General features: G+C 40.5%; 1 protein-coding gene across 3 annotated transcripts in view; it reads right to left on the bottom strand.

Annotated features, from left to right (window-relative positions):
• sdk1b (sidekick cell adhesion molecule 1b) overlaps positions 1–16,131 on the bottom strand; it is a 249,036-nt gene that overhangs the window by 91,926 nt on the left and 140,979 nt on the right. For 2 of the 3 annotated variants that reach the window (XM_086082685.1, XM_086082686.1), the window contains exons 7-9: positions 12,698–12,724; positions 3,325–3,427; positions 1,750–1,925 (exon numbers count right to left, since the gene is read on the bottom strand). In XM_086082685.1, the coding sequence (XP_085938811.1) occupies positions 1,750–1,925; positions 3,325–3,427; positions 12,698–12,724 (306 nt within the window). The remainder of the gene's footprint in view (positions 1–1,749; positions 1,926–3,324; positions 3,428–12,697; positions 12,725–16,131) is intronic. The other variant, XM_086082687.1, reaches the window with a different exon arrangement.

Genomic DNA, 16,131 nt, shown 5'->3' with positions numbered 1-16,131 from the left:
GGCACAAAAGTCGGAGCAACTGTTTGTATTAATGTTTTTTTTGTAATTGTTAGTTAGTGTAGAAATTAATCTCAAAGGTCATTGGCCACAATAGAAATGACTCATCAGTCTTCTTTGTTTTTTTATGCGGGCAGTCTGGATTTGCTTGGCACAGTGCTGCCTCTCACAGGTCAATTCTGGTACTACATCATTACTCTGGTTTGGCATTAGAAAATCGCAATTGTTGGTGGAGTTTACGTTTGTCTTTTTCCTTGCCATGTGAAAAGTCTTTCACATAAAAAAAAAAAAAATCAGATCAGGTGTTATCAAGCCACCCACCTTTACGCCAGTGATGGGGCTCACCGAGTATGAAAAGGGCTAGCTAGCACACTCCAGCAGGTCCTTTGTGAGTAGTGAGAATTCTATCGACATCTCTAGTTGGTTCTCTTTGCGTTAAGGTGCTCCCACGCTCCGACAATCACAGTAGATCAAAAAAAGACGCTGACATGCGGGTGGGAGGGAGCGCTTCATCAATCAAGCGTTCGCTTCGCCAGGGTATGTTGTTTTCTATTTACGCACAAAAATCCAGGACAGCCACCACTTGCGACGAGAGCTCCTGAGCGACTGCCTTTAGTCTGATTTATTTATTTGTTTCCCCCCACCACGGCATTGATTTGTGACTCAGGGCGGGGGGTAACAAATATAGCTGGCGGGCAAACGTGTAGAATTCCCACACGTATGCACACGTGCGCCATTTTACTGTATGTTGATGCGATTCATTGATGGACAAACGGGACAAGCGGGAGTTGTCTCATGGTGGACGTTTAATACCAGCAATGTGCTCATTTGTCATTTCCAGGGAAATGTAAGCATTTGATTTATTGCACTCTTTTTACTCACGGGGGAAATTCACTCCTCAACATGTTGTAATTCTTTACAGCTGATCAACAGTGTGACGTTCGCACAATAAAATCGATTTTGAACACCCTGTCATTTTTTATTTTACTTTTGTCGTTCATGATGTCACTGGACATCTCACAGTAAAGACAATTTACTTCATATCATTATCTTTGTCTTATGATGCAAAAAGTTAATGCAGTATGTAAAAAAATTGTTGTCAGATTTTATGCCGATTTTTTTCTCAATTTAAAAACGCTAAAATTGGCCGACTTAGTCCCCCAAAAAATAATCAGATTTTTTTTCTACAGGAAGCAAGCTGAATTTTTTTAAATATTCCAATTTGAAAACTTGCCTTGTGAATTCTGGTAGTGAATCAATGAGAATTAAAGTTAACCTTAAACATTTCTGACAATATGCTACATGTGACCTCACTTTTTCACATTTTTGGAATATGAGTTATGAAGCAAAATCCAGCTGTTTTTATCCATTTCAGGGGGCGGCCATTTTGCCACTTGCCGTCGACTGAAGATGACATCAATGTTGCTCAGGGCTCAGGCAACAACCAATCAGAGCTCACCTGTTTTCTGAAGCTGCGCTGTGATTGGTTGTTACAGCAGTCGACAGCAAGTGGCAAAATGGCCGCTCCCTGAGATGGATAAAAATAGCTGGATTTTGCTTCATAACTCATATTCCACTAACACAATATTAACCAGAATACCATGTTTAGACTAGCGGGGCTGCATAGAACATATTATTATCAAAAAATGTTTTGGTTGACTTCCACTTTAAGGGGTGATTTCAATAAAATTGATGTTATAAAAGTTATAAGTTAAAAGTTACTTATGAGGCGCTTGTTATTTTTTTGCTTACCAATCACAGCGAGGTGCGCCCTGGCCTCGGCAGCTTTGGCGGTGCTGTTGCCTTGCAGCGCTTCACAAACATACTCGCCGCCGTCCGAGGACGCCGAGGCGGGAATCACCAGCCGACGTCCGCTAGCCAAGCGACGGCCATCGCGTTTCCACACGACCAGCAGGCTGTCCACATCTCTGAGGAGGAGCAAAAGCAAGAGGATGAAGTGACAGAAAAGAAAGAAGATGATAGTAAATGCATCACTTAGAGTATCAATGAGGCAGCAAATGAAAGATGACAGCCTGCATGGCGAAGTACAGCTTGTCTGCATGAAGCAGACGAAGATCAGAGAAGGACTTCCATTTCAATTGGACTTTTTTGGTCTTGTTTTTATAAGACAGGATTCATTATATTCATGAAAGTGCACCTCATATCTGCTTTATTTTCTTTTCAAATGACAGTATAATGTACTGTAAATTTAAAAAAACAACAACTGTTATTAGCAGTAAATACAACTATCATTAAATTTGCATTGAAAAACACATAAATCCGTTACTTAAGTCCCCCATTTGGACAGAATTGCCTCTATTAATTGGCGGGGGCTTAAATATTCATGGCTCTGCTGTAAATGGGCTTAATGATGATGATGATGATAAACAGTACTAATTTAATTCAATAAAATTAAACATTCATTGTGTTCATTGTTAATTAACCAGACCTGTGAGGTGAATGCTAACGCTTATCATGCTAACGCTTATCATGCTAAGGTCCTGAGGCATTTCGAGGCAAGCTCGGAGACACAGTCTCTCCCGCATGTCCAGGGTCGACCCTGGGGCCTGCTCCTGGTGGGTCGTGCAAGGAACACCAGGAGGCATCCTAACCAGATGACCCAGCCACCTCATCTGGTTCCTCTCGATGCGGAGGAGCAGCGGCTCGACTCGAGCCTTTTATATATATATATTATATAAATATATTATAGATCTACCGGTAAATAAATAGCTTCAGCACAACCGAGCGATGCAGAGCGTGTCCCATTTGCATGTCGTTTGGTTTATTGCAAACTGCCCCCCGTGAGCACAACGGTCCTCAACAGCGACGTTCCAATGGTTGATATGCGCAACATTATCAACGGGGAGTGTGTTGATTTATTCTGTGCTGACAAAAGCGCTGCCAAGACACACACACGAGCCAGACAGACAGCGGCTCAATAAGGCAATCCGGCAAAAACCCTCTACAAACACTCACATGCGCTTTGGGAGCATGTGCAGCTTATCACCTGTTGATTTGAACACTGATGAAATACAGTTTTTTTAAATGGGTCAATGAAAGAATAATAGCAACATCATTGGTACATCTATATGATCAAATTGCAATTTATCATTCATGGATTTTCATTATTCACAGCTCAATTCAAGAGTGGACCAAGTGGGTGTTCTGTTTTGCTTGATGCATTTACACGCTGCCCAAGATTGGCGACAAAAAGCGTGAACTCACTTTGAAATTCCTCATTACTGTTCAAAAAAATTTAAACGTATACAAATAAATCAAAGTAGAACTTCAGTGCTCTTGTGTTTGCGATAGATCAAGTAAATATACCTGGCATTAGCGATGCACTCCAGGGTGGCCTTGGTCCCTGCCAGCACGGTCGTGTCTTTAGGTCCGATCACAATGGCCGGTGCACCAACTTCTGACTCCGAATCTGCCGTAGAAAGATGATAGCGGTTTCACACAGCCATCCTGGTCTCATATGTACACGGACACCACTATGTTATTGTTGTGCAAAGTTGTACAGTGTCACTCATTTTATTGTCAGTTTGTACAGGTACATCTAAATACATTTGAATATCATTGGAAAACGTCATTTATTTGAGTAGTTCAATTGAAAAAATAAACCCATATAAAACGGCGAGCAATATTTGATGATTTATAAATTTATAATTTAAATGAGAATATTACTTAAGCAACAATCACGTTATTTTTTAAATTAAATTTTCTATGATATCTAATATATGTTGATGTTAAAAATTGCACAAAACATTCAGTTGTGAGTGAGTTGGTCAAGATATTAGCATACATCTACATCAAATAAATTATTCAGGATGTGTTTTGCTTTTTCTTTGACAGCTAAATGAAAATGGACACAAGTAGCATGGTCCACACATTTTGGTGTTTTTACGTTCTGCGCTGGTAGATTAGAATGGATTACGGCTAATCTACACATTTGATTTTCTTTTTTTCCCCCAACTTGTTCTCTGTTATTCAGCGAAAACTTTATTATTTTTTTTCAAATAGGCGTCAATTATTCGTGGATTTCGTGGGAGGGTCACCATATTCCCATTTCCATTGTCAAATAAAGAATAGTACAATAAATCAACTGTCAACAAAAACTCAAGATTTCCCCCCCTCCCAAACTATTCCCCACTCGTCAGGGTAGTAATGATGAATTGCAGAGAGGATAACACTACACATGTGTTACAGTGATAACATGAAAAATAGTACACTGGTGTGCCTAAAGAGTGATTTATGTCCCCACTGGTGAAATAAATGGTGGCGCGAGTTAGAGATTATGATGATGATGTGTGCGTGTCTGAGAAGGAGCGAGGGAGGAGATGATTTATGACCCAAATGGCCTCTCATAATAATAAAAAAAAAAGATTCAATAGCTTGAAAAGTGTATAATGTGTTCAGCAGATTTAGTATGAAAAGAAGTGGGGCCTGCACACACACACACACGTGCGAACGTCATTGGATTGGCCACGGCGCTACGTAGTAATGAATATGCAAATTTGCAATCAGTCAGAAGTAGGAAGTACAAATTAAAGAAGCCAACTGTGAGAGGAGTTTGGATGGGATTGTGATAGTCACAACGTGAGGGATTGTAAGGGGGAGTTGGGGGGTGTTTCGGGTGCCAACGCAGATAGAGGTGAGGAGCGCCTTTCATCTCCCCTTTGAAGCAAAGGACCAAAAAGATGGTAATTGACTCGCTGCTCTTTATTCCTCCTCCTTCTTTCGGAGACACTCACGAGAGCCAAAGAATCGTATCCCACTGTCACGCGGAATAAGACATGCGGGTGCAGTAAAGCAGGCAAATGACTACACGCACGCGCATACACAATCTCAAACTCACGCACTCAAACATGCCAGCACCTTGTCAATGACACCCACAGGTGCTCTAAAATAAGAGTGCAGGTTTAGTCACTAATGATAAGAGAGTAGTGACATAAAGAGAACATTTGAGAAGAACACGAAGCTCTGAAGTTTGTTAGCATTAAATGTGCTTTCCCCATAGAGATGTGCTATAGGCAGAAATTCAGGTGGCTGATCAAAACGCATTCTCCATTCACATGATTTTCAAGTTGAAGGCCCCAAGGGAAGTATTCAGTAACTACATCCATAATAAATTGGTCGGGATGTAGCCATTTTATATTTTTAATTTCATTCATAAAATCAGAAAAGGAAATATCTGGTCACCTATCGATTGCTTATTCTTCTAACATGTATTACGTAGCTACTGAGAAAATAGCCTGGGGCCGCCATCTTCCGAAATCATGTGAATGGGGACGAAACGTTACGATTGGCCCGCTGTTGTTATCGGCAACTATGGCGGTTGGTGGTTGACGAGGCTGGATGGAAATGTTAGTGGGTAGTCTGTCAGAAGTTCAAAAATAATGACATTTCTGCCGATTCTTGTGCGTTTAATGTCCGTCAAAAGCTAACGCCGATGTTTGTAAGTAAGTTATGTCAAGTAAATTTCATACATATAATGTTATTCAATAATCCACTTGTGATCAATTTCATTGTAAGCGTAAAACGTTCCACATAACCCCTGGCAAAAATGGGCTGCTAGCTAACTTTCGTTAGCTTTGTTGTGCTAGCGTCAATTCATTAGCTTGTGTTTATGTCACTGTTATGTGTAGAACATGTGGGCATTTTTGGCCGCGCCGCAACGTAATGTGTTGTCATATTGAAACATTTTTGAGTGACTGAGTGAATTAGAGCATTTTACACCGGTTGCTGTTAAATGAACAACACTTGGCTCCTGCATTACAAACACGTTTTTGTTTAATAATTAAGGCTAGTCAATGTTCTTAACATGGTAATATTTTGTTTAAATGACATGTTGAACTTGAAACACGATGATGTACATTTGTGTTTGTGAGGACTAAAATATTACGAAAACTTCCAAGTCCAAAGCACCCAAACTAAAAAGGCTGCCAAAAACAACACTGGATTGGCCACCTAAATTTCCACACCCAGCACAAACTACTGCAGCTCATTTTCCTGAACACGTTCTACTTTCAAATTGGCAACATTTTTTGGATCTGTCTTAGTGGATATCTCCACCACACATGCCCGCGCACACGCACAGGACCTTGTCATCGTGCAAAGGCCAACGTGTCGTACAAGGTGTTGTAATTTAAAAAAAGAAATAAAAAATAAAGAGGCAGGTGAGCGAGACAGAGGGTGGTCATTAAGAGGAGGTCAGACAAGCAGCCATCGGTGGCCGTGTTAAACGTTGACAGTGGCCCCGCGTGACGCGCTAAAGGTGACAAGCCTGTTACCTTGGACCGAGGGAGGCAGACGGAATCCCGAGGGAGGGTGAAGGGAGGTGAATGAAAGGGCTCGGCTGAGGCAGACAGAGCGTGTCGAGCGGAGTATTGCAGATGGCCGTCGTCTCGCCAAAGTAAAAGATGGTGGAAGCGGAGGAGAAGCAAAATGCCATATGGATGTGTGATCTTCCCTTCCTGTCTCCTCGCTCTAACAGCCTCTCTCTCTGGGGAAATATTATTTCATCTCGCCGGGAGCGCACCATTCCTCATTCGCCCCAACGTTGTTTAAACATTTTCCAGTTCATTTTACGCCGAGATTATGGCACAAGCAAAAGTAATTTTGCTTTTAATTGCCAGCTCCAACAGCTCCCTGCAAAGACGCGACAAGGAGAGTCCAGAAGTTTCATCAAAATATATTGGATTGCTCTTTTAGCGAATGAGAAACACCATGTGGTCGGCTGCCGTCCTAAAAAAAAAGAAAAGAAAAACCCTCAACCTTTGATAAAAACACCAGAGAAACTAGACTTGCCAGTCGACGACTCGCGAGCTCGTGCTAGCGTTGAATGCTAATGACTTCACAGTCTCTTCAGCTGCGTGGCTCTATTTATAGGAATACATAGAAACTGTGCGTCTTCAAGAAAAGAGGTTTCAAGCTGTTTATGTTTACTGTCAAATTAAACATACATTTTCCTTGGGATATCAGCTACCGGAATGACAACACACAATGCAAAACGCCAAAGACAGGCTGATGGAATTAGAATAATTGTTGCAGTAGTTCTAAACCTTTTAACGTATATTTGAGCACTAATGGTAACAACACAGCATACAAAAACTCTCTCTCTCTCTCTCTCTCTCTCTCTCTCTCTCTCTCTCTCTCTCTCTCTCTCTCTCTCTCTCTCTCTCTCTCTCTCTCTCTCTCTCTCTCTCTCTCTCTATATATATATATATATATATATATATATATATATATTCTTTATGCTCTGCGAAAAATGACTAACAATACTGCAGTTTAAGTTGTGAAACTCTTCTTCGGTGTCTGCCCAATACTGCCCCCTGGTGTCCACATCACAACAGAATGAGCACAATGTAGGGCGGATTAATGGCATTAATGGGGAAAGACGATTTGATATACAATGTGGTCATAGAATTAGTGGAGCAAACATGGTGAAGCAGCATTTATCTGCTATGCTGCACGCAAACGGAACAGAAGTGTCAGACGTCAGTGTGAATGCTTTTAAATCAACGATAATAACAATACTTTTCCCTTTTTCTATGATTAAGGGCTTTTAAAGGATTTTTCAAATCAATTGAGCAAATTCTGTACATTCTTTTTCAAATCTTTGTAAGCTACCTTTGACTTTTGTACTGCCGTTAATTATTTTGTCTGTAAAATCCTTTTAATTATTGTATATGCACTATGTAAATAAAGCTGCCACAACTTTTTTTTGTACATTATACAACATTGTACGTTTGTGCTCACTCAGCGGATCAAAGTTTAGAATGTGTGATGCAGATTTCATGTTAGTCAGAAGGCCTTGTATTTTGCATTACTTGCATCTGCTCGAAGAAACCTCTCCTCGTTCCTGAAAGAATTCAACTCGAGTGATGATAGTGGGAAAGAACACAGTGTGCTTTTGTGTGAGACTCAGTACGTGTAATTTGACATCAAGGAAGCATTGACGCATTGTTGCTAAGTTACAATGCTGTCATCAGCGCAATCACTGATGATTGACAGCTTGGCATGGGTGAGGTTTGCGTGCGTGTGTACGTGTGCGCATGTGTGTGTGTGTGTGCGTGTGTGCGCTCGATATTTGGTCAGAGGCACAAAAATCCCAAATTAAATCAAGGATGGGAATGATAAAAAAAAAAAGGGGCTAGTAAAAGGATTGGTGCAGCAGAGAAAAGATAAAGATGGATAAAGATAACGAGAGAGAGAGAGAGAGAGAGAGAGAGAGAGAGAGAGAGAGAGATGAGAGAGAGGTGATTCCATCCAGATTAGAGTGTAATCCCGCTTTGAATGGATTCCCTTGGATTACAGTTTGTTCTCCTATTAAATCTGTCACTCACTCAACACACTATGTAGAGTAAGGGAGTCAGCCAGTGTGTGTGTGTGCACGCGTGTGAGTTTTAAGCCTTTTAGACGACACTGCAAGGACCTCGAGAGCAGAGGGATTTGTCTCAAATCATCTTTTGACATTGAAATGAATGGAAATGCCATTAATCCGTTCCATCATATCTTGTTCAACTATCTATGCCAGTGACGTATAGTGACAGGCAGGACAAAATAATACTTTTCCGTCAGACGACAACCTGTGGATCAACCTGTTGCCATTCACGCAACAGAACATTCTCGTCTTCAACTAAACAGGGTCATATTTCACACTAAATCAGTTGGGGAGTAAATTAAAACGATGTCATCATCATTACATTCATTCATTCAGTCTTTGTTAGGACAGAATGACTTTAAAAACATTATTTTTTTCTCAATAAATGTTTGGAAATACTGGTCTAATACATTTGCACAGCACTCGGCATCAAGTGGGGAATTAAACGGGCAAAAAGTGTAAGAATTTATAAGGAAGTCAAAAGGAGAAAAACACCAGCGCGATATGGAGATTTATTTTTTTTTGCAGAGAAGGTGATCATTTGCCTCACTGGCTTGAGAATACCGCATGCGAGTACGAGAACGAGGCGAGTGTTTGTGCATGTCACCGCGCTCATTAATGCTGCACGCTGACAGCTAAGTGTCACGGTCTGACTGCGCTAGCCTCCCAACGCCGCGACATCACCACCAGCAGCACCAGCAGGCAAGAAGTGACCCCCCTCGACCCACGCACAGCCATGCCCTGTTTGAAATATTCATCCCGCGCTTCTGAGTTGCCAAAATCCTCCGTCTTCCTTCTGAAGAGGAATGAAAAAAAGAGAGGAAACTGAGTTTGTTTCGAAAATTATTTTTAGTACGGCATTACTTTTTTACAATGCTGCGTGACACGAGCCACAATGACATATTGAGGTAACGTCACCAGCACGGCACATTAAAGAGTGCGCAATTGTGTGGATACAACATTGTAAACGTGATTGCTTTTGTGATTGTTAGTTTTGATAAATGCTTGAGGGCATGGGTCCTACATAAAAAATAAGGTGCTCAAATATTTACACTTACACTACTCTAAGAGGATAAGACAGAATATACAATACAACAATGTACCCCAGTGACGGTAATCGAGTAGATCGTCAACGGGAGATTGTGGAATGTGAAAAAAATGAAAAAAATATCAAACCTTTATAGCAAAATATAAGAACCTGTGGATGCTGAACTAAGAGTGTATGGAGGTCGACTTAACAAAAATGACTTAGGTTACGCTTACTTTAAAAAGGCAAATGAAACATAAACAGAGTTGTTAAATTAATACAAACTTTGACTTGTGGTTCCCAAACAACAATTTCACAAAATTCTACTGAACACCTTTGGCGTAAATAATGCAAACCAAGCAGTGTCTTTATCTCTTTAACTTTCATAAAACAACCCGGTGTAGACATGTAGACTGCCCTTCTTAAGCAATGAGCTTATCTAAACACTAGATACAATGTGCATCACAATTCAGGGGTCACGATACGTATCATGATACATGGCCTTCAAGATGATTCATATCCCGTTATTTGACATTACTTTACAAATGCAAATGATGTGATATGTCCGGAAGGAAAACAAATTATTAAAGAAAAGGTATTTTAATTATTTGGGATGGCAAAAAAAAATTTTTCTTCCAATGTTAGCAGCGCTTCCGGCATTTAATAACCCATTAATGTCGGGAACGCGTGACCACGCTTCTTCCTTTAAACCCGGGAGAGCGGATATGTCATTTTGTTTTATTTTGACCAATTCTTGGTCTTTTAGCCAATTAAATGCATCAGCATATGCACGAGAGGGTGACGTGGGCCTTGTAGCATGTCCTGGGATTTTATCCCAGCATTTATGGTTGACGCAGATTCGTGGGAGTTATGAAATGAATGACGTGATTAACGGCGGCGCGGGAGGAATCGACAGTGACATACTGTTAAGAAATATGTTTGTAGACAATGAGTATTTTGAAAATGTTGACGACTTTGTAACGGAATGAACGACAAATAATTACCACCCGATTTCCCGAGGTTATTACAACTATGCGCTCTAGGTGTAAGCGCTAAACTGTTTTGGGAATTATGTTTCTATGTGTTTCAGGAGCTGAGATATCAATTATTTTAAATATTGTTGAATTTCCAGGAAAACCTCAGGTTTTCGGGGGTTACTCAAAAGTCACCCATAGGTTTTAGAGGCATGTTTTGCCAGGCGCTTTAGGCCTTAATGGGATAAAGCCTACCAACCAAAATGATAATTGGGTTCTACTTCTTTGCGAAAGTAGTAAAAAAATACGAATATGGACAATAAGGAGCAAAATAATACCCTTATCGCCACCTCATCTTTAATCGATAAAACTGCATCGACAATCTAAACGCAAAATCTCCAATGTGATATAATACTGCATGGATTATCTTGCATGTGAAAATCCTTTTTCTGTTCTCATCCTCCAATGAGAACTCGGCCAAGGAGGTTTTGCGTTTTGGCCATCACTTTTGAGTCATATAAGCGTTCACACTGGCATTGAGTGGGAAATGAACCTGCGCTGCTTGTGTGGCAGTCAGGCGGATGAACCACTAACGCCATCAGTGACTCCTGAATCAATGATATCACAAGTCTGTTTATGATTCTAGCCAAATAAACCCTAAACTTTTTTTTTTTTAACTCATTCACTTCTAGCCATTTTCACTGAAGCAAAACCCTTCGCTCCCAGCAGTTTTACTGGATTTTGATTGATTTTGCAAGGCTAACAAAATATTGTGTTATATTGCTATAAAAACATGAAGAAAGATTAGAGTCTCTCCTTTCATCAGGAAAAAAAGTATATTTGTATCTGATTCCGTTTTGTAGCAAATAGCAGTAGAACATAGCTAAGTTTCATCATTATTCACAAACCTGTTCAAAACATTGGGGGGGAAAAAGCTTGTTGCAACATGGCCCTGGTTGATCTCTTATACTCTGCTGTATAACTACCATCGCTTTAGGCGACACCTTCAGGCCAGAGGCTGCATCAAAGCCTTCTGTATGCTCCAGCATAATTCTTTTTTTAAACATATACATACGTTTTTGGGACCATGGCAATATTTAAAATAGAACGTTTTTATACGTTTTTGGGAGCAAATGAGTTAATAATGTTCAACTGCTATTAAAATATTTGAACTGTTTGAAAAGTTTTATGTTTTGCAGATTGCGTCCCACTCGAGTCATCAAATACGACACATTTTTATTCCCAGTGAGATGCTGAAAAGTGTATAAGGGGATCCGACTGGCACCTTTAACAGCGTTGTTGGAGTCAATCTCTGGTAATACAGTCTGGTGACGCTGTCAGAAGACATTGTTCAAACAGAGCTAAGTGAGTCAGTCAGCTGGAATGTGCGACAACACTAACACCCTGTCACTTAAACGACAGGGAAGAGCCATCTGAAGAGCGGACGGATAAACCTGCAGGTCATCTTCTTTTAAAGCACCTGCAATCAGAGGTCGTTTTCCCTACGGGCTTTCCTTGAATACAATGCAATAAATACTACGTAACGAGCAAAGATTTATACTTAAAATTCCCATGTCCGCCATTATACCGTTTACAGTTTATAATCATTATGTTGACAGTGTGACTCATTCCTTATTTTGATTTAGTAGTGTGCTGCTTCTTTGCCTTGAGTCATATTTTGGGTATTATACAGTATATCATGGGTATACCAATGTTCATACTACACGTATCAGATGCTATATTGTACATCTGCTTCTTCTTTTTTTTTTTTATACATAACTACTATACTATACTAAACTTAGCATCCACCTGTGTGTGCGTGTGTACATTTCAATCCCTCCCTTACGCTGCCTGGCTAACCTTGCTTTTTTCTTTGTGGTGAGCAATGAGGTCAGACACTTGACACCAATTAACGGCGGTGTACGTAATTTACATCCTCATCATAATGTGAGCTGAACCGAAAGGAATAACACGAAACAACAGGTCCTGTCCGAGTCAGTCACCGTGTAAGACTCCGCAGTACAACAACACTGAAGGCCATTACATTTACTTAGTGTTCAAACCACATATAAATCGTATGTGCTTTTCCATAGTTAGTTATTTATGATGGCTGTGAGCTTGCAGTAATGGGACCACCCACCACCGCTGACAGTGTGACCACCAGCATTTAGCAGGGAAAAACCCTTCGTTCTGGAACAGCGGTTGACACATATATTGTGATCGAAGGAACAAAGAGAGACGACACATGGGTGTAAATGTAAATGTAAATGTAAATGTAAATGTAAATGTAAATGTAAATGTAAATGTTGTTACCTGTTGACCCTCGGCTCTTCTTGCCAACTGTCGGCGAGAGGGGTGAAAAGCAAGAGGGAGAAGAGAACAGAAATTTGAGTATTTGATTAAATATGTAGAATAAAAATAATAATAAAAAAAACAGGTGACATTATTTGCTTCTCTTATTACTCGCAAGAATGTAAACTGGAACTAGGCCGCCATTTTGTCACTTGCTGTCAACTGAGGTGGCAAATCCAGGTCCAGAAAGTCAAAACCCTGCCAAAAGTTTGGCTTTAGCCCCAGGTGCTAGCTAGCTACCTCCCAAGCTAGCTCCCATGGTGCTTGTTTACCTAGCTAGCTAGCATCAGGGGTTAAAGCCAAACTGTGGTAGGGTTTTTACTTTCTGGACCTGGATTTGCCACCTCTAATCCCAGTTGTTTAGGCGAGCAACTGTGATGTAATTTTCAGTGGGAAGCAAGAGGCAAAATGGCTGCAAATGTTTTTTTGCTGATTAGTCAATTAATCAATCAGAATGTCTTGTGGGGGCGCATAGAACATATTGTAAAGAAAATTGTTGGGTTGACTCCCCCTTTAAAAAAAAGAAAACGCTTATTCATGACATCTCTGATTTAAACAGAATTGTAAAGCGTCCATTCTTCTGAGAGAACTTTCTACAAAATGTCGGAGTGTGACTGTGGGAATTTTTGCTGTTTGATTGGCTCGAGGTCAGGATTCTGCTCAAGTTCTTTCCCACCCAACTCATCAGTCAGAGGCGAACTGAGTCACTGAGGAAGAGAGTGGGTGAACACATTTTTTGGTATTTTTAAATTAAGTGCAGAAAAGAAATTAGAGAAAAGAGATATCTTTTTAGCCTTTAGCTGGTATGAATGAATGCTATTTTATCATCTTTCAGTTGAAAGATTTGAAAAATGTTTGGACCGCTATTTTCTCTAAATTTTCACTTTGTCTATGTTTACTTTTAAAAATACTTGTGTACATGTGTTCCTTTCACCAAAGTTGGATTACAAGAAAAAAACAAGCTACATTTTGATAAAAAAAAAAAAGCCACACGCTTGAAAGCAGCATTACAGTAGAGAACACATTAAAAAGAAGCTACGGTAGCTCAGCCCAAAAAAATCAAAAATAAAAACATTACTGAAAAAGATGCAATTCCACAAGACAAGCTCGTGCTAAACGAGGCTCTTGTCTGCGGGCTTTGTGTGACCACAGCAAGTCGATCGTGCAGCTTGAGAAAATGAAGGCATTGGCATTTTGTTGGCCGGAAATCTGCTTTGGCTCGGCATCTATCAACGCAGCAGCTTATTCATACTTCTATTTTCATGCACTCAGCGCTTGCATATTCCAAGTGCGTGCGTGCCTCACGACGGTTTTAGGTGGACATTGTGCAACAGGCCCGTAAATTAGATTCCGATGAATCACATCGCCTTCGACTTAGCGTTTGCTCGCTGGCGACGCACGTACACAAAAACACACGCGCACAAACCCACAGCGCCAAGCCAGGCTGACGAGCAAAGCGAAAGCACGCAAGCTCAAAACAAAAGATCAAGCGGAACAGATTAACGGAGGAGTTAACACTGCAGGCAGATTTCAGATATCAGAATTGATGCCGTCATAAAATAAGACCAATTATAGTAAAACAATGAGATCGACAAGGCAAAAGACTTTCTAACTGATTTTTTTTAAGCAACCCTCTAAGTCCTGTCTGAGAGGTATTAAAGCAGATCTCTGTAACAATTTGGCCAAAAATATCTTTACAATAACCTTTTTATATGACCATTTATGACGTTTTCTAATGAGTAGATGAGCACCTTAGCTATTCACAATGGCTACTCCTACAAGCCTCTGGCAATAGTTTTCAGACTAGATTCGGGTTCGAATCTGCCACTCTCTGTGTGCGGATGTGAGGTCATGTTCGCAGTGTGGATGTGAAGAAGGAGGCGTGCAGTTTCATTTTCAGGCCACAGGTGGCAGTAGTGATTTGAAATGGAATTTTCCGTGTTAGTGGCTTTAAAGTAACAGAATACAACAGTTAGTCCCAACCAAGCAATTTAACTGGATAAGCGTAACAGTAACACAGCCGTTATTTGTTTATTTATTTTTATCAATGTTGACGCTGAGATGTTAGCTAGTTAGCATGTCACGCTAATGGCTACCACCAATGTTTGCTGTTATTTGTGTTGGCTGAGCTGAATAGCATGTATGGGAATTTATTGTCTGTTATTATTGTTAACAATAAATGACCAGTTATGAAATAATCTTTCCATAACATTTGATACTTATAAGATCATTAATCATGATTATGACAATATAGTACTCAATCAACATGGCTGAGAAGTTGTTGTTTGTCATCCCATCCACAGTCCGGGTTTCATGCCCAACACACTCATGATATCAGCAGTACTATATATATATATATTAATCGAGGTGTGGTGTCCTGCAGGTTTTAGATGTTTCCGCTTACCAACACACCTTATACTAAATATCAGCATCGTTATGCTGATGAGCTGATTATATGAATCAGGTGTGCTCGTGGGCGGAAATATCTCAAACCTGCAGGACTCCGGACCTCGAGAACTGGAATTGGTGAACCCTGATGTAGAAGTTGACTTTGAGATGGCTGCAAATGACACCGTCAATCAAAAGTAAACATCTTTATTTTGTCGAGGCAGATTTTTCTCATGAGACAATATGGCGTATATATATATAAACGTATTGTGTTAATGGCTCCCTTTAACACTGAGACATTTGATCACCGTGTTCACAGGTGGTAGATGAAAAACATTTCCAGATGTAAAGGATAACGTTACACTTGCCGTCTATTGTTCTCTCGTGGCATCAAAAGGGGGTCACTGCCAAACGCACACACTAAAACACACACGCTTTGGTTTTGAGGCATTCCATTCCGTCTGTCCGCATATTTAAGTGATGTGTCACGCACAAGTTTTCTCCAGTTTGCACAATTTTCCTAACAGGGACAGAGGGACGACAATTCACCCAACTTCCCAAAAATATTTTAAAATGCCACCGTCCAATTTCAATTGTTTTGTTGCCTTTCCCGTGTCGTACAAGTTAAAAAATTTAAATGCAGTTTGATCCCATGTGAAAATATTTGTGGCCCCCGGGGCGTGGTTTATATTCATGAATTCAACGGTGTGTATTAAGCTGCCCGAAGGACCCACAAACAAGCAGGTCACAAGCACGCCTTCATGGTGTGTGTGTGTGTGTGTGTGTGTGTGTGTGTGTGTGTGTGTGTGTGTGTGTGTGTGTGTGTGTGTGTGTGTGGTTTTTGTGCTTCTGTGTGGTACCTGCCCTCGTTTAATGTGTGTGCGCCAAGGTTGTTATGTTTGTCATGTCTTATTGTGTTGACCTGAGTCCCTGCGGTGAGTCACCTATTAGCTGAGGTGACTTTACAACCCCTCTGGACACACACACATACACACACACACACACAC

The sequence above is a fragment of the Leptonotus elevatus genome, chromosome 8 (genome assembly GCF_054856555.1).
Source record: "Leptonotus elevatus isolate MCC_2025b chromosome 8, RoL_Lele_1.0, whole genome shotgun sequence".
Lineage (NCBI taxonomy): Eukaryota > Metazoa > Chordata > Actinopteri > Syngnathiformes > Syngnathidae > Leptonotus > Leptonotus elevatus.
This window is presented reverse-complemented; position numbering and strand designations above follow the sequence as displayed.